This window comes from Camelina sativa, chromosome 8, assembly GCF_000633955.1.
Source record: "Camelina sativa cultivar DH55 chromosome 8, Cs, whole genome shotgun sequence".
In the NCBI taxonomy this organism is placed as follows: Eukaryota; Viridiplantae; Streptophyta; class Magnoliopsida; order Brassicales; family Brassicaceae; genus Camelina; species Camelina sativa.
In genome coordinates this window covers 26,194,433-26,211,437 of record NC_025692.1, presented here as the reverse complement: position 1 = coordinate 26,211,437, position 17,005 = coordinate 26,194,433, and the positions used below count along the sequence as shown (strand labels likewise).

Genomic DNA, 17,005 nt, shown 5'->3' with positions numbered 1-17,005 from the left:
GACATTAGTGAAACTAGCGTTTGCGAGCTGCTGTTTCTCTTTGTGCGTTAAAGAAAACAGCCGCAACAGGGAGACCGAGATCGTACTCGACCGCAAATTTACGAGTGTTGAAGTGATCTCGCGAAGGGATATTGGGGAAGATAACGCGTCTTTGCTTCTGCTTGAACAGAACAAACACAAACCTATGTATCCCTATGCTTGGCCTTGGCAATTCATAGCTCACCACCTCTTTTCCTATATTTGAATGCAAATCTTTATTTATAATTAACATTTAATATATATAATATTCTATATAATTCAAGATTCATGACGAGGCCTTACCAAATGTAGCATCTGTTGTACCGGGAATGTTTGTAACGAGCCTATTGAAACGTTCAACAAATTAATGAATAAATCAAAAAAAAAATTAACTAGGGTTTTAAAATTAAAGAAGTATTGATATAGCAATGCATATGGGATATGGGCCCAAGTAATAAACAGGAAAGTAAAGAAACGTACCAGTGCAGGTGTTCTTTTAGAAAGGGGTCACTAGGACCTGGAACATCTGGGTCTATCATCACCTGTTTTGCATTTCAGTTGAGTTTTTACCATCAATGACAAAAAAGGTAAAAATGGAATTGATTATAACTAATGGTATAGTTTATAAAATCATTATACTGTCCCTAAATCTTTTCCCCAAGGAGTCAGAAAATGGAAAACATTTAAGAGGAAAAGGAAGTGAACAGTTTGATATGTTTTGGCAAAAACCAGCACCCCAACATTTTGATTTATATATATATACATACCAAGGTGAAGAAGGATCTGAGATCACCACCATAGATCTCAACTCTAGGCTTGGAGGAGACAGAGGAAGGAAAGAGCTCATGGCCATTGGAGACTTGCTTCTTGTTATAACTCACATTCATCTTAGTTGTTGGAGTGAAGAAATCAAGAACATCTCCTACCACTCTCCCCACGATCAATGGCTCTATCACTCTAGTTCCCATATTCTCCATTTCTTTTTGGTTAAGTTTCTTTCTCTTTCTATATTTAATTGTGGGTTTAAGTGAACTTAGAGAAAAAGAGAGGTTTGTAGTGATGTGGAGCCAAAGAAGGCGACCAAGACGTCTATTTATACGGCTTTCCCAACTTAGAGAGAGAGAAGAGAGAGAGAGATTAGGGGCAACCTAAAAGATTAATAGACATCAATTCCTAATAATTACGTGTTCTAACCTCATTTTTTCACTTCTCAATTTTTTGTTTGTCTAAACATATATACTAACGGCCTAATCTTTTAAGCGACTAACTTAAGGTGACTTAAAAAATTATAAATTTAAGAAATATTAATACTATCACAGATAACCTTTTTTTTCAGCTACTATCACACATAACCAATTAATTATGATAATGTTTTTATGAAGAATTTATTAAAAATACAGTGTTCAATAGATTTCGATAACTACATATTTTGTGAAGTGTTAAAAAAAAACTATGATTTGAAAATATTTTTGTAGATAGAGGCCATTTCTTGAGGTTTTTTTATTCATTATTTGAGTGCTTCAGCAACATTGTCATATCACGGTTTCAACCCCTATCTCTGACCATAACTTTATCTATGAACCAAATCGCTAGATATTAATCAATAATTGAGTTCACTAATCTATAGAATCCTAAAATCTTTTGAGTCACCGAGAACAAAAACCACTGGAGCCCAAAATTCGACAAAACTCGTAGGTAGCTAGACATCTCGGCGACTAAATTAATTCAAGAGCTATAATTTACTCATTGGTCCATGAATTCAAAAAATAATTTTCACTAGGAAATTTGATTGGCCAAAAGAATTAAGGAATTTGTTATATTAACAGTGTCATCGTACTTTGATTCTATTTACAACTACGGATAAAATTATTGCTCAAAGGTCATTTCACTGTCGTAAGATGGGAGTTTTTGTCCTTTGGCATTAATAACAAAACTAATCAAAATTAACTGTAGTTACTATGAGTTTTAAATATTATTAAGGTATTAGTCATATATGTATTGTACAAAACACAGGGATATTACTTAAATACAGTATATATGGACTAAGGCGTCGTGTAATAAAGTGGTAAAAAATCAAATAGATTTTGCATTGTCAACTAAAAACAAGAAGAAAACAAAGAGGTTAAAAGAGAAAAAAAATCTCGCAGATTTGGGCCTCCTTGCTCGTGGAACGACAACGCATTGTTGGATAGATTCTATAGATGAAAATCTTATCTATAGTAATCAGTAAATCCTTATACATGGCTTCTCTGTATAATTTGGTTACAAAACCTTACAAATTCTGAAATTTTTTTACAAAGACATTTTTTAATCATAATCTGAAATACCTTAAGTGTGATGAAAATAACAAAATCCCTAGACTAATTATTTTATATAAAAAAAAAACACAAAGGTTTTCTGGAATATAATTCCTATTATGGATTCTCCACTAAACAATAAATTAATTTAATTTCTTAATAGAAGCAAGTCTTGATTGATACTTTATTCAAATTGGGTAATTAATCAGAGAATAAAGGCACAAAGCAAAATAGATAAACTTATTATAAACCTGATCACATCATTCACATAAGACAAATTCTCCAACAAGAAAAGAGAAACAACATCAAGGCGTTCAATTTTAGACAAGTAGACAAACGTATCAATTAGTTTAGAAAGCTTAATCCAAAAGAAGTTGCAACAACTCATGAGTCATGACCAATCTCCAAATGTTCAAGTACAACGAACAAAGCCGGTTTACGAAAACCCAAGTACGGGAAGCGTAGGTCACTTTAGTGACAAACTGACAACGTAATAGGATGTTACTGATTGGTTTAAACTGACCCGTTTCAAGTCGAAACTCACTGCAGGGCTAAGATCAAGGCCAGCCTCAAAACGGACCAGGACAAAAGAAAAGGATCGTGATGAGGTATGAGATATTTTGGTTAGAAAAACTACTTTGAAGCATATCATTTTTGGGCTTGTAGTTTCCAATAGCAGATGTATTATCTTTACTTGTCTCAAGCGACATTTTGGAGGGTTTGAACTAATTTAAGCCAGATCAGTGAACAATACAATATTCTTCTTTGTATGTACGACTTGGGTTGATGGCAAACCCCCCCAAGTTAAGAAGCTAAAACTCAAGAACTAGTTTCCCTTGGTTTGGATTGAAGCAAATGGAGGATGCAGAACACATTCTTGACGTGAGTGATCAATGTCTTATCACATTTCTGACCAAATCGAGAAAAGGTAACAGATTTGGAATAACAAACAACCAGGAACACTTAAAAATCCAGCAATTGTCTTAAATTGCAACAACAAAATTCATACTCAAAAGCATAATCACTAATCCAATCAGAGAAAGCAAAAGACAAATAGCCAAAATGTTTTCTTGATTCCGCTTTGTAGAGTAGCAGGAAGAAGAAGAATCAACGGAGTCTTCTGGCTTCTCTCTCAGACTCTAGCAAGGTTAAGATATCACCTTCCCTCACTGGTCCTTTAACATTCCTCATGATGTAACGATCAGAATCAGTGAACTTGACTCGAACCTGAGTGACCTGACCCCTTGAACCCGTCCTACCCATGACCTTAACCACCACAGCGTGCTTAATCTGAGAATCCATTCTGATAGAATAATAGACCAACCAAGAAGAACATTTAACATGAGAAATTCACACAGCACACCAATGAAATGCATACAAAATCATGTAAAGCAATCAAACTTTACAGAAGAACCTTCCTATCACATTCAGAATAACTTGTTACAGAAGCTAGGGATTCAATTATGTATCTAACAAAACAAAACAGAGGATAATTCTAATGACAACACAGAGATAGCCGAGAAAATAATCGTACGAGATTGCAATCGATTTCCCAGATGATACAACAGATAAGATTCGGTAAGCAAATGAAGAGAAACCTGTAGACGAAGGCTGACGACGGAGACCGGAGGAAAGAGCTTGGCGGCGGTAAGCGGCGTGAGAGAGGCAAAAACCCTAATTTTTCCAGAGACGCAACAATGAGGGATTCCTTTTGGTTTTTATAGGCCTGCTTAATTTCGGTACTTGGTTATCGATAACCGTATCGGTTTAGACATTTTTAAATTTTATTTTCGCCTAGCCGGTATACTATTGGTTCTTTAACCTGTTGCAATTTTAAAATTAGCATGCGTATTACTGTACCTTTTTTGTAGAGCATAGATGTATTTGCCTGTTTGACCAGAAACCAAATATTCATTTGTCTTTCCATAAAACTTATAGTTAAGTTATTCAGTTTTAGGATAAGTTTATAAAAACATTACATGAAATTTTGACCTTAGATTTACCAAAAATGCTTTAACCAAATCTGCTCGAGGATATACTCATATTGCATTACACAAGGTTCAAAATAAAACACCCTTTGATTCTTCTACTAAGAAATGTCTGCACGATCAAGCATATCAATCAAAGTCATTTTTCTTGGAAACCTAGGAGGAAGCCTCAAGATCATAGCATCTTCAATGTCAATAGGAAGATGAGTGGCAACAATCACAATCCCTCCCTTTTTCCTATGCTCTGCAATGATATACTCGAGCAATCTAACTCCTTCATCATCCAAAGCAACTGATGGTTCGTCCAAAAGCCAAATCGGTCTGTCGATAGCGAGTAGCCTAGCAAGTTGCAACCTTTTCCTCTGACCCATTGACTACATTCTTGACTTCTCTTTCACCAACCTCCCTAAACCCATTAGCTCCAATGCCGGTTGTGCTTTGCCGATTTTATTCTCGAGAAGTTCAAACCATTGGACATTGTCGAGTACAGTGAATCTCTCTTTGATGGCGTCTTTTAAAGAGATCCAGTTGAGTTGGAGTTTGTACTGTTGGAAGATTCCCGACTGAGTTATGTCGTGACCGTTCCAGAGGATTTCTCCAGCAGATGGTTTTGAGAATCCAGCTAACATTCTCAAGAACGTTGATTTACCGGATCCGTTGGTTCCAGTTAAGACAAGTGCACCACCGTCATGACGAGATACGTTCACATGTCTTAGAATCTGCTGCGCGTTTCTCATACAAGAGACGTTTTGAAGAAGAAGCCGCGGGATTTGAGGCCTCCTGATGGACATTTGTTGGGAGAGATGATATTTCACACCCGTATCTGAAGGAAACATAGCCATTAGAGTAAATCTATGAACAAAAAAGGCAAACGAATTGTGTACAATAAGTTCAGAAACAGGATTGATCATAGAAGATATGAGTGCTAAATCTCTATGTCTAAAGAAACAGAGCAGCCATTAAGACTTAAGAGTGTCCAAATCTATAAAACAAAAGCTTTATGAATAGTATAGCTTAACTTGAGATACTGGACTGATCATCACAGGACAATTACTATTCACCGGTTATGCAAAACACAGTTTTTTTTCTAAGATCACCACATATATAATAATAATTAAACAATGCAGTGGCGAAGTACACATGAATCCGAGTGGTAGAGATTCTAAGATCAAAACTTGAGTAGCAGATCCTAAAGGTGGAGACCATTCCGTAAATTTTACAGAATAATTAGTAAGAAACTAGAGAACTGGATCCTAAAGTTGAGAGCTGATATTAAAGAACGCGTTCAATTATAGACGGATCACAAGGTCGGATAAAAAAAGACAGATCAAACCGACCACAGTTTCGTAAAGAACCCTAGCTTTTAGATATGTACAGACAGCTCAGAAGTCAAAGAGAAATAAGAAGGAAATCTACAGATAAAATCTCAGATAAGAACTATTCAAAGACAAAGACACAAACTTTCGTAAAACCAATGATCTCAAGATAAAACCCATATTCACAAAATGAACTTCTTACCTGAAAAAATCGAACCAGGAGAGAGTGATTGAAGAAGAAGAAGATGCGATTCCGATTTTGCAGAGAAGACGATTCTCTTTGGTTTAGGGTTTTTTGTTTTGATAACCGACCGTGAATTTTATGATCAAACCAATAAATTTGTTGGCTCACCTACGGGATCAATCTAATTCAACTGGTCCAACCCGGTTTAGTCTTTTTTTTTTATTTATTTTCCAAAAATCAGAACAGTTTAAGTGCCTCATATCACTCACTATCAAGATAAACCGTAGCAACGGTCGTCAAGTGTGATGGCCTGATGGGCTAGTGGCTACAAGAAAAAAAAATAAAAATAGACTTTCAATTTAGTTTCATATTCGTCGTATATGAGGCACTTGAATCCATTCTGATAGAGAATAGACCAACATGAGAAATTAACACAGCACACCAATGAAATGCATACAAAATCAGCAGCAAACAATACATAGTTTCATGTAAAGCAATCAAACTTTACAGAAGAATCTTCTAATCACATTCAGAATAACTTGTTACAGAAGCTAGGGATTCAATTATGTATCTAACAAAACAGAGGATAATTCTAATGACACAGATTCGATACAACACAGAAAATAATGGTACGAGATTGCAATCGATTTCCCAGATGATACAACAGATAAGATTCGGTAAGCAAATGAAAAGAAACCTGTAGACGAAGGCTGACGGCGACCGGAGAAAAGAGCTTGGCGGCGATAAGAGAGGCAAAAACCCTAATTTTTCCAGAGACGGAAGAATGAGGGATTCCTTTCCGTTTATATAGGCCTGCTTAATTTCGGTACTCGGCGGGTTATTGATAGCCGGATCATACGCTCTGCTTTTGGCTTTACCTCCAATATCCATGCGACTGCTGTAGAAACATTTACCTCCAATATCCATACGACTGCTGTAGAAACATTTATTTCTTATTGGAAATAAAAGAGCAAGTTCATGTTTATTACAATATAAACCAACATATCGAAACTAGTAAAAAAAGAAAAACACATTTGAGAAACAGACCAAAATGATAGAAGCACAAAACTCATATTATCTCAAACATCTTCAATCTTTCCTTCCCTTTTTTCTTCTTCTTCTTCATCCTTTGTTCTTTCAGAGCCTTGAGACATTGATAGGGTGATGAGCTACAATGTGATTATACACGGCAAGTGTGAGAAAATCGTCAAGCTCAGGAGCAGTACACTGCTTTGTAAACATCTTGCAAGCTTCCTTATGCATTCCTTTCTTGAACTTGTCTTTCCCAACTTCTTTCTCAATTCTTTCCATCTCTTCTTCCACTACTCTCCCAAACAACTCTTTACTCACCCGAACTCCTAGCCCGTCTCCATCCAGTTCCACTCCATACCTAATCCATTGCCAGTTCTGGACACGGCTTATCTCAGCCGTAGCTGCGTCCTCCATTAGGTTATATAGTGGCACAGATCCTGATCCTGTTAACCACGCGGCTAAGTATTGGATTCCCACACGTGTGTTCAGCCTTAGACCCTCGAGTGTTCGCACTCCTCGAGGTATTTGAAGCAGATCCTCCTCTGTTATCGCGGATGCGTCTTCGCGCTTCATTGATTTGATTTGGTTTGGATTTTTGCCCATGTGGCCTGTGAATGCTTCCACGCAGATTGGGATGAGTCCTGGATGAGCCGCCCATGTTCCATCATGCCCTGCTCTTACTTCTCTCAGCTTATCTTTCCTCACAAGATCCAATGCCATCTCATTCGCTTTCTGGTCATCTCTTATCGGAATCTGAGCCGCCTGATCATCACAGCACACCACATATATAAGTCAAGATCATTTATACATGACTTTATAATAATATTGCACTAAGTGTTCAAGCTTCAAACAGAGATATGTTTTATAGTAGTCGTGATAGTGAGTAGTGAACTAGTGTTAGTTAAGAGGGGACTAACCATGCCGCCCATGGCGTGGACACCGCGCTTATGACAAGTACGGATGAGAAGATCCGAGTAACTTCTCATGAAATGTTGTCCCATGCCGACTAGGACACGGTCTGGTAAGAGACGGTCAGGGTGAGACTGGAAGGTCTTGACATAGCTGAAGATATAATCCCACCTTCCACAGTTCAAACCAACCGAGTGATCACGCAGTTCATATAGTATCTCATTCATCTGGAAAACAGCGGGGAGGGTCTCGATCAGTACTGTCGCTCTAATGCTTCCTCTCTCTATTCCAGCCATCTTCTCAGCTCGCTCGAACACACTGTTCCATATCTTTGCTTCCCTGTCAAGAAACCAAAAGCAACCTAATTACTTCTAAACCGAAAACATCAATTCAATGACTGAACCGGGTCGATCTGGAGAGGTACCTAGAATGTTCCATTTTGGGGAGATAGAAAAAGGGTCCAAAACCGGAACCTTGAGTCTGTCTAAATTTGGCGTAGTTGTGGAAGAAGTAAATGCCAAAATCGACAAGACATCCAGTGGCGGGTTCACCGTCGATGAGGATGTGAGCCTCCGGGAGATGCCAACCTCTTGGCCGGACAAAGAGCTTAGCAGTTTGGTCGTTAAGCTTGTAAACTCTGTTCCTTGACTTGTCGTGGAACGTAATGGATCCATCCACTGCTTCTTTCAAGTTCACATGCCCTCTCATCAGATTCTCCCAACTTGGAGACAACGCGTCCTCGAAATCAGCCTGTTCAAACTCAACAAAAGATATTAACTTGATTTGCATGTCGTTTATATTCTAAGTTTCTAACAGACGCATTACAAATCGAGGCGATAGAAAAAAACCGAACCGGTTCGAACGCCAAGGATATCAAATAAAATCAAAGTAGACCACACCGAACAAATTCGTTATTAATTAGCATTCACACACGGAACCGGGCATCAAACCAAATCAAAACTAGAACCGAAACAAACACAACTACTAATTTTGGCCAATCACTCCCAGTTCAAGCTTTAAATTATAAACTCAACCAAACTCGACTTAAACCAAATTGAAGTCGGTTCAATTACTTTTACAAGGTTTAAAATTGTATTAAACTTAAACCAAATCCAATCAAATTGGTTAAATTATCAAATCCTTTCCCATTCCGGCCAAACCCAAACTGAACCGGGTCCGATATATGAAAACATAGTCCTAAAACAAAAACAGAATGAGAAAGGGATATAAACTGACCATGAAGACTTTAGCTCCGGAGTTAAGAGCGTTGATGATCATCTTCCTCTCGACCGGACCGGTGATCTCAACTCTTCGGTCAGCAACGGCGGGAGGGACGGAGGCACAGACCCAATCACCGTCCCTGATAAACTTAGTGGAAGGGTCAAACCCAGGAACGCCTCCGGAGTTGTAACGCCGTCGTGCCTCTCTCCGGCACTCCATAGCGTACCTCACGTGCCCACGAAACTCTCTCTGTAACTCAGCCACGAACCCAAGAGCCTCTCTAGTCAGAATCTTGGCGAAGATTTGGTCGTACCGTCCTCTAACCTCCACACCTTCCGGCGCATCGTAGACGGCGACGTTTGGTCGATAAACTGAGGTCTCAAGTTCCATATTTTTGCCTTGTTTCTTTCCAAATTTTTGTACGTGTATAAAGATATCTGATCGTATTATGAGTTATAAAGGTGGCAATGGATAGGTACAATTTGGGATACACATTGACATGTGTGCCTCTTTTCGGAGAGTGTGCCAAGTTATGTATGATTTTCGTCATCATATTGGTTAGGATAGGATTATCTCAAATTTTATATATGTATGTTGTATTTATATAATAATTTTTACCAAAAAAAAAAATTCATATAACAGTAATATCCTTTTATACAACAATAAGTTAGGGGACTTTGCAAATACAATTGTTGATAGATGGACCAACAAACAAAGATAACGTGATTGTTAGGATATGAAATCCAATTTTTTCTAGTGAGTTGAAGTAAAATTATAGAACAGTTTTGAGAAGATTATACACAATAATAACATAACTAAGCACATGCATTCATATTATTAGTCAAAAACACCTTATTCAATAAATGACATGATTTTGGGGGAATTATTTTTGTCAAAACTTTTGTTAAACATGTTAATATATTACTCTGTTATAACACTTTTTTATATTGCTTTGTTATAACACTTTTTGATACTTGATTGAATCTTTACCAAAATACCAATTATCATTAAATGATATTTAAAATCTTAACTACTTAGCAAAATTAATACGTTGACCAAGGCTTTTTTTTCTTTAATTAAATCCATCAAAGTCTACTTAAGAAGTTAGGTTGTCTATTTGAGCTAAAAAAAACAAAAAAAAAAGTTAGTTGTATGCCTTCCATTTTACTCCTATTAAACAAACACAAAGGTTAGTTGAAAGATGAATCGCCTCTCTAATTTTTTGTTTGTCATGGTTTTGTGTATCGGATTGTGTAATGCAGTTCTGTTTGGAAAAAATCTAGTACAATTTAAGAATTCTGTTAGTTCAGGAAAACAAATCAATATCTTTTGTAAATTGAACAAGCACCAACTTTTCATAGTTTTTTTAAAACGTGGACAAATCTATAATTATAGTTTTCATGGTCAATTTGTTATCACAATCAAAATGGATTGTGACATAAGAGAAGGAGACCTTAAATTTGTAAGGATAAGGGCACATCAAGGTTCTAGTGGTGCATTTGATCATGGTAAACAAACTTTTGGGATGTGAGAGAAGATGGAATTTACTTTACACATGGTAAAGATATGCCAAAATTAGTGTATAAATGGTAAAGAAGCTTCAAAGTTATATTGTATATGGTGCTAAAGTGTCTTTAAAATAAAATTTATTTATCTTTGTATAATTTATTACTTCATATTTTTTTGTTATTGGAATGGATCATATTAATAAAATATTGCAATAGCATTTGTTGTCTATGTAACTATCTCGATAGATTTTAGAAATATTTTTGTTTAGAAAAAACAATAAATGTAAATTACAAAAATATAAAGAAATTATATAGAGCATGTTTGTTATGTTGCCGCTGCGTCTCCTTCCGGCGGCCAAAATTTTAATATCATTATGGCCAAATAAATATGAAAATTGCCACTACGACTACTTTTACGGAGATTTCCGGTATATCATGTCTCGCCATAAAAAACAGGCGATAGTTTTAACTGCCGCTGCGACTTGTTTTAACAAAAGCGATGACTTGTTTAAACAGAAGGAGCAACTCATTGCAAAGATTTAAACTCCGGCAACCTTTTTTTTTTTAGTCGCAGGATGTGGTTGCTGCGGCAACTTAACGAACAGGCTCATAATCATCTTCATATACAAATGAGTTAGGAGACCTCATTACCAAAAAAAAATGAGTTAGGAGACCTTGGAAATACAGTTGAAGATGATATGTTGTTGTTGATAGATGGCCCAACAAATGAGATAACGTGATACGAAATCCAATTTTTTTCTAGTGAGTTAAAGTAAAATTATTGAAAAGATTATACACAATAATAACATAACTAAGCACATGCGTTGCATATGGTTACGCAACAACACCTTATTTAATAAATGACATGATTTTGGAGGATGTAAAAAGTATTTTTGTCAAAACTTTTATTAAACATGCTAATATATTACTCTGTTATAACACTTTTTGATACTTGATTGATTATTTACCAAAGTATCAATTATCATTTAATTATATTTCAAATATTAATTAGCAAAGTTGTTTTCTCTGAAATGAAGCCCATCAAAGTCTATTTAAGAAGTTTAGGTTGTCTATTGAGCTAAAAAAAAAAAAGTTAGTTGTATGCCATCTATTTTATTTGAATCATGTGGGTCGACTCGCACCACCAGGTAAGCGAAGCATTAGTAGATACCAATATAAGTAGACATGGACAAGCACCTTTGAATTGCAAAATCAAACCTAGCTAGGAGTGATGCCATTAAAAAACCATAAAAAATATGTGGTTCATCAAAATTATCTCCTTGAAGAAAGTACTAATCAAAGCGATATTTAAAATGATTGTACAAATTGAATTGAATCGTAAAAGAAAAAGAAAAAAAAGGACTACAAAAACATTAGGAACAAACTCCATTAAACTAGCACACACCACCACCAAGAGCCCTAAACACGGCTTTAGAGAAACTCTCTCATCAAATCAATTATTACACAAACCAAAATCAACAACACTTCAAATCCAAAGTCAGAGTCCAAAAACTAAAGTCATCCCTCTTCCAAATTTCTCCCCAATTTAACCAATCCATGATTTTTAAGAGCAAATTGGACATAAAACCAAACCATTCTCATTACACTCCAAACACTTAACCATACTCTTCTTCTCTTTCTCCATAACCTTGCAACTACCATTGCAAACCACACACATCACAAACCTCATACCTCCGCATCCACGGCAGCAACCTCCTCCTAGCCTCGCCGCCGGGATACCTTCGAGTAAAATCCCCAATTTGCCCTCTTCCTCTAACTTCATCACTTCCTCAACACTTCCTACCATCCTCCCTTTCACGAACACAGCCGGTATCTTCACCTGTTTCGCTCCCACGAGTCCCCTGATCTCTTCCTTGAACACCGAGTGCATCGACACATCCCTCTCCGAGAATCTAACTTCGTGAGAATCTAATATCGATCTCACCACATTACAATCCTCAAACGTCTTCCTTATCCCTCTGAGAGTTGTTATATATATAACCACCGAGTTCTCTCCTCCAGGTGGACATTTCACCGGGAAATTCTCAAGGATTCTCTCTGTTCTTCTCACCGGAGAGATCACCATCTTGATCTGCTCTTGCTCTTGAGACAACTCTCTCTCGTAAGAAGCCACGAGATCTGGATCGAACATTGGACTATAACTCTTCCTCCTCTGAGTCGTCTGAGCAATCACCAGAGACGACGGTTCATCAGATTTCAAAGGGAAACTCAAACGCATGACGCCTCTCTTTGGAGTTTCGAGAAGAATGTTCTTCGGCTTCAGAATCTGATTCGGACTCACACCTCTCGAGCTACTATTATTATTCCCCACTCCTCTGTTGTTGTTCTCTTTACCACCAAATCTCTTACTACTCCCTCTCTTCGGAGACTCAACACTAATATTAGTAGACTTCACCGGAGTCTTCCACGATTTCCCGAAAATGCCACGAGATTTGGGACTGATCAACTTCTGTGGATTAGTAGTAGAGACGTGCATTGAATCTTCAAGATCTTCCATAAGTTCCCAAGTGTTGATAATCTCCGGATCATATCTCTTTACAGATCTCCTTGGTTTGATCACAGATTCATCAAAGACTTCTCCTTTCGTGAGTTCCTGTAGTAACTTAGGAGGAGGAGGAGGAGAAGTCTCTGCTCGTTCTTCGATATCGAGATGACCATAAGTAGTTGAAGTAAGAGAGACAATGTGATCGCCGCCGTTGTTGACTCTAATCTCTCTTATCAGTTTCTTCTTGCCTAGTTTCGAAGAAACACAACCCATCTCTCTCTCTCTCTCTTGATGATTTTTACTGTGAGAAGTTTTTATTTTTTTTTATTTTTTTGGGGGAAGAACAGAGATTGAAGAAGAAAGGAGTTATTTAGTTTATATTTTCGAAATTTTTTTTAATTACTTTCAACGGTCATCTTTTTTTCGAACGGACATTGTGGAAGTGTGAAGTGGATCGAGAGATTTTTGTCGGAAGTCCCTCATCTTTATGTTTTATTTAGATTTTACCGTATTATCTTTTAACGTTTCTGACTAGTCCTCTTGTGGGTTTGTACTTAAACTTCTAATTTATTTCAGTTTTCTCCCTAAAGTATTTGTTTGTTTCGTTTTAAACCCTTGGACTCTATTACTATTTCTTCGTCTTGATTCTTTCAATTTGCAGACTGCAGCAACGGTTCTATTATTGTACGTTAAGCGAACGTTAAACGCTTTCCAATTTTACCTGTCCATATGAATTTATATATATGTTTTAAGTTACAAAGTTGACCATTCTTAATTATATTATTTGTTATATAAACTTATGAATCGAGTTTGTTGCTTGGGGACTATATAGGTTATATACATTGTTAGATTTTTTGTGTGTGTTAAAATTGTTGAAAGCTTAACCGTTTCAAATTTATGTTTTGTTTGATGATATCGATTAAACTTTTGAAGGTAAAGAAGTAAATAAATATGGAAGATGGAACCATATTGTTATTTTATTACTAAAGAGAAAATAATATATTTTGACATAATGGAGGGCATGGTATTTTGAAAAATATTTTAATAGAAAATCTAGACATAACCTCACCCAAGATTTCACTTTAAATTAAAAAGATTGAAATAATGACAGAAAAATAGTATAAATCTGAATCATAATGCCACCATACGGAAACGAACCGTGCTTAGCCTTTTTCAGTCTACCTTTTTGTAAAGGCATTTAGTTTTCAAATAGAATTTCATGAGTCACACACAATAAATTACATTTGTACTGCTACTATATAGCAAAAAGAAATATTTTGGTTATTGATAATCGTTATTTCTTGACCCTACCAAACGTTGGCATTCCCTCCATTTTACGTATAAATTGATATTTTTTTAGCTTAAGATATCGATGAAAATGTAATCATATCAAGCAATTAACTAACATAATCCGTAACTAAAGTACACTAAACGACAATTTAACCACTAACAACAACCAAACAATTTATAGTCATATTTTGAACTTTAGATTTTGAATTTTCAATTTTTTTGTCTATAGGTTAATTAAATAACTAATTTTGACAAAATCTATATACAAAAGGACACAGAAAAAGAAACAAAAGATCATCCAAATTGATAATTAAATGAACGGACCACAAATTTGTTGACTGTTGAGGGACCTTTGCAATCATATAGTATAACTGGATTCGGACCACTTCTTCCTCCGACATTATCTTTGGCTCTTTCAAACTCTTTTTTTTTTACCCCATGTCTTAAATTGTTTTTAACACTTTCTCGTTACCTATTGTAATTCAGTAGAGTATATACTTTTTTTCCTATTCCCAATTTAGTATAGGAAATTTTTATTTTTAAGTTTATATGAAAAACTATATATCATATACATTCATGCTACATTCAATATTTTGATTGATCACCCCTGCTTGTGTTTTTATAGCTTCGGATAACGGACAACAAGAACGAATCAGAGTTTAGACAATTAATGTCACTAAATCAGGTTTTTACACATTTAAGTACATTTTCTTCATATTTCAACCCTACACTTAACTGTGTTTAAGTTTTGTGTTGGAACAGTAAGTAGTTGAACATGCACAATTCACATATATGATATATCTATACGGTACAGAGTGAGTGAGGAAGAAGAAAACTTAAGCCGCATAAGTTTGCTTGAGATATTCAACGATTTCAGCACTTTCAAACATCGCAACTCCAGTGTTTGGATCTTCCAGGTAAGGCACCTGTTTTATATAATAACATAACACAACTCATCAGTGTCATTATACTTTAACCATTCTTTTATCTTTCACTATGTATGAATTTCTCTAACCCACCTGAAAGTGACCAGCTTTTTCGAGCAATTCCTGCCGTTTGGGGCTACCGCGAGCACAACTGAGGGAAAAGAACAAGCAAAGGAGGGTATATATTACAATAAAAGACTGATATTGTTCCTTCCGTGGTGCTGGTCTTAGAGTTTGTCATACCTGCGCTGAATGTGTGGTAACTCTAATTCTACAAGAACTTCTCGTACAAGTTTGCAGAATGGGGAACCCTACAGGGAAATTCAAACAGAGACTGTCTATAGAATATGCAGATAAAATGCCGTATTTGATAATCGAGAAAAGGTGGTGAGATTGAAACCTCATATGCCCAGAATTCGAGTGGCTTAGGTGGTAGTTTTGCTGGTNTATCTTTGGCTCTTTCAAACTCTTTTTTTTTTACCCCATGTCTTAAATTGTTTTTAACACTTTCTCGTTACCTATTGTAATTCAGTAGAGTATATACTTTTTTTCCTATTCCCAATTTAGTATAGGAAATTTTTATTTTTAAGTTTATATGAAAAACTATATATCATATACATTCATGCTACATTCAATATTTTGATTGATCACCCCTGCTTGTGTTTTTATAGCTTCGGATAACGGACAACAAGAACGAATCAGAGTTTAGACAATTAATGTCACTAAATCAGGTTTTTACACATTTAAGTACATTTTCTTCATATTTCAACCCTACACTTAACTGTGTTTAAGTTTTGTGTTGGAACAGTAAGTAGTTGAACATGCACAATTCACATATATGATATATCTATACGGTACAGAGTGAGTGAGGAAGAAGAAAACTTAAGCCGCATAAGTTTGCTTGAGATATTCAACGATTTCAGCACTTTCAAACATCGCAACTCCAGTGTTTGGATCTTCCAGGTAAGGCACCTGTTTTATATAATAACATAACACAACTCATCAGTGTCATTATACTTTAACCATTCTTTTATCTTTCACTATGTATGAATTTCTCTAACCCACCTGAAAGTGACCAGCTTTTTCGAGCAATTCCTGCCGTTTGGGGCTACCGCGAGCACAACTGAGGGAAAAGAACAAGCAAAGGAGGGTATATATTACAATAAAAGACTGATATTGTTCCTTCCATGGTGCTGGTCATAGAGTTTGTCATACCTGCGCTGAATGTGTGGTAACTCTAATTCTACAAGAACTTCTCGTACAAGTTTGCAGAATGGGGAACCCTACAGGGAAATTCAAACAGAGACTGTCTATAGAATATGCAGATAAAATGCCGTATTTGATAATCGAGAAAAGGTGGTGAGATTGAAACCTCATATGCCCAGAATTCGAGTGGCTTAGGTGGTAGTTTTGCTGGTGTGTACAAGTTACCCTGCATTTAAAAAAACTCAAGCATTTTGTGACAAAACCGCTGCTTATACCAATATTGTATAATACATAGTATCATGATATAGTTCAATTCAATTATTATATAGGGAATGTAATGCAACCTAACATCTTATAAGTTTTATTTTGGCATTTTTTTAGAGATATGCCAAGCCAAAGGAATGTAATATAATTTCTTCTCACCTTTCCCGCACGACCAAGCATTGCAAAGCCAGCTGTTATAGCCTACAAACATCAAATTAGCAATTTTAGTTTTATACTCTTGGGATCGGAAGCAAAGGAAAATAAACAGTAATATCATATATGTGCAAAGAAACTAACCGTTAAAGCACCAAGTGACAGACTTAAAGGCACAGTTCCATCT

General features: G+C 36.1%; 7 protein-coding genes across 8 annotated transcripts in view; all 7 read right to left on the bottom strand.

The window, feature by feature from the left end:
• On the bottom strand, window positions 12-1,054 carry LOC104708741 (protein TERMINAL FLOWER 1). Its single transcript, XM_010425355.2, has 4 exons — window positions 786-1,054; window positions 499-560; window positions 322-362; window positions 12-234 (listed from the first exon to the last, which is right to left on the bottom strand). Exons 1-4 carry the CDS (start codon window positions 993-995, stop codon window positions 14-16), a joined length of 534 nt encoding a protein of 177 aa, XP_010423657.1. The 5' UTR covers window positions 996-1,054; the 3' UTR covers window positions 12-13.
• LOC104708739 (40S ribosomal protein S28-1) lies at window positions 3,179-6,753 on the bottom strand. 2 transcript variants are annotated; one of them, XM_019228992.1, is made up of 2 exons: window positions 3,914-4,025; window positions 3,179-3,618 (listed from the first exon to the last, which is right to left on the bottom strand). In XM_019228992.1, the coding sequence occupies exon 2, from the start codon at window positions 3,615-3,617 to the stop codon at window positions 3,423-3,425; it is 195 nt and encodes a 64-aa protein (XP_019084537.1). In that variant the 5' UTR covers window position 3,618; window positions 3,914-4,025; the 3' UTR covers window positions 3,179-3,422. The 2 variants fall into 2 exon arrangements, with proteins under 2 accessions (XP_019084537.1, XP_010423655.1); XM_010425353.1 differs by lacking the exon at window positions 3,914-4,025 and adding an exon at window positions 6,501-6,753 and having other exon boundaries at window positions 3,199-3,618.
• LOC104708737 (ABC transporter I family member 1-like) lies at window positions 4,314-5,815 on the bottom strand. The gene has a single exon (XM_019228991.1). It carries the CDS (start codon window positions 5,212-5,214, stop codon window positions 4,678-4,680), a length of 537 nt encoding a protein of 178 aa, XP_019084536.1. The 5' UTR covers window positions 5,215-5,815; the 3' UTR covers window positions 4,314-4,677.
• Window positions 6,736-9,412, bottom strand: LOC104708740 (malate synthase-like). Its single transcript, XM_010425354.2, has 4 exons — window positions 8,981-9,412; window positions 8,169-8,494; window positions 7,753-8,083; window positions 6,736-7,597 (listed from the first exon to the last, which is right to left on the bottom strand). The coding sequence occupies exons 1-4, from the start codon at window positions 9,353-9,355 to the stop codon at window positions 6,941-6,943; spliced, it is 1,689 nt and encodes a 562-aa protein (XP_010423656.1). The 5' UTR covers window positions 9,356-9,412; the 3' UTR covers window positions 6,736-6,940.
• Window positions 11,736-13,320, bottom strand: LOC104708736 (uncharacterized protein At3g28850-like). The gene has a single exon (XM_010425352.1). The coding sequence runs from the start codon at window positions 13,250-13,252 to the stop codon at window positions 12,038-12,040; it is 1,215 nt and encodes a 404-aa protein (XP_010423654.1). The 5' UTR covers window positions 13,253-13,320; the 3' UTR covers window positions 11,736-12,037.
• Window positions 14,913-15,957, bottom strand: LOC109125985 (glutathione S-transferase-like protein gedE). Its single transcript, XM_019228848.1, has 5 exons — window positions 15,947-15,957; window positions 15,596-15,683; window positions 15,439-15,506; window positions 15,289-15,346; window positions 14,913-15,195 (listed from the first exon to the last, which is right to left on the bottom strand). The coding sequence occupies exons 1-5, from the start codon at window positions 15,955-15,957 to the stop codon at window positions 15,106-15,108; spliced, it is 315 nt and encodes a 104-aa protein (XP_019084393.1). The 3' UTR covers window positions 14,913-15,105.
• Window positions 15,885-17,005, bottom strand: part of LOC104709952 — an 8,543-nt gene continuing 7,422 nt past the window's right edge. Inside the window, exons 11-12 of the mRNA XM_019228990.1 lie at window positions 16,261-16,318; window positions 15,885-16,167 (exon numbers count right to left, since the gene is read on the bottom strand). Coding sequence (XP_019084535.1) covers window positions 16,078-16,167; window positions 16,261-16,318 — 148 coding nt within the window. The 3' untranslated portion in view covers window positions 15,885-16,077. The remainder of the gene's footprint in view (window positions 16,168-16,260; window positions 16,319-17,005) is intronic.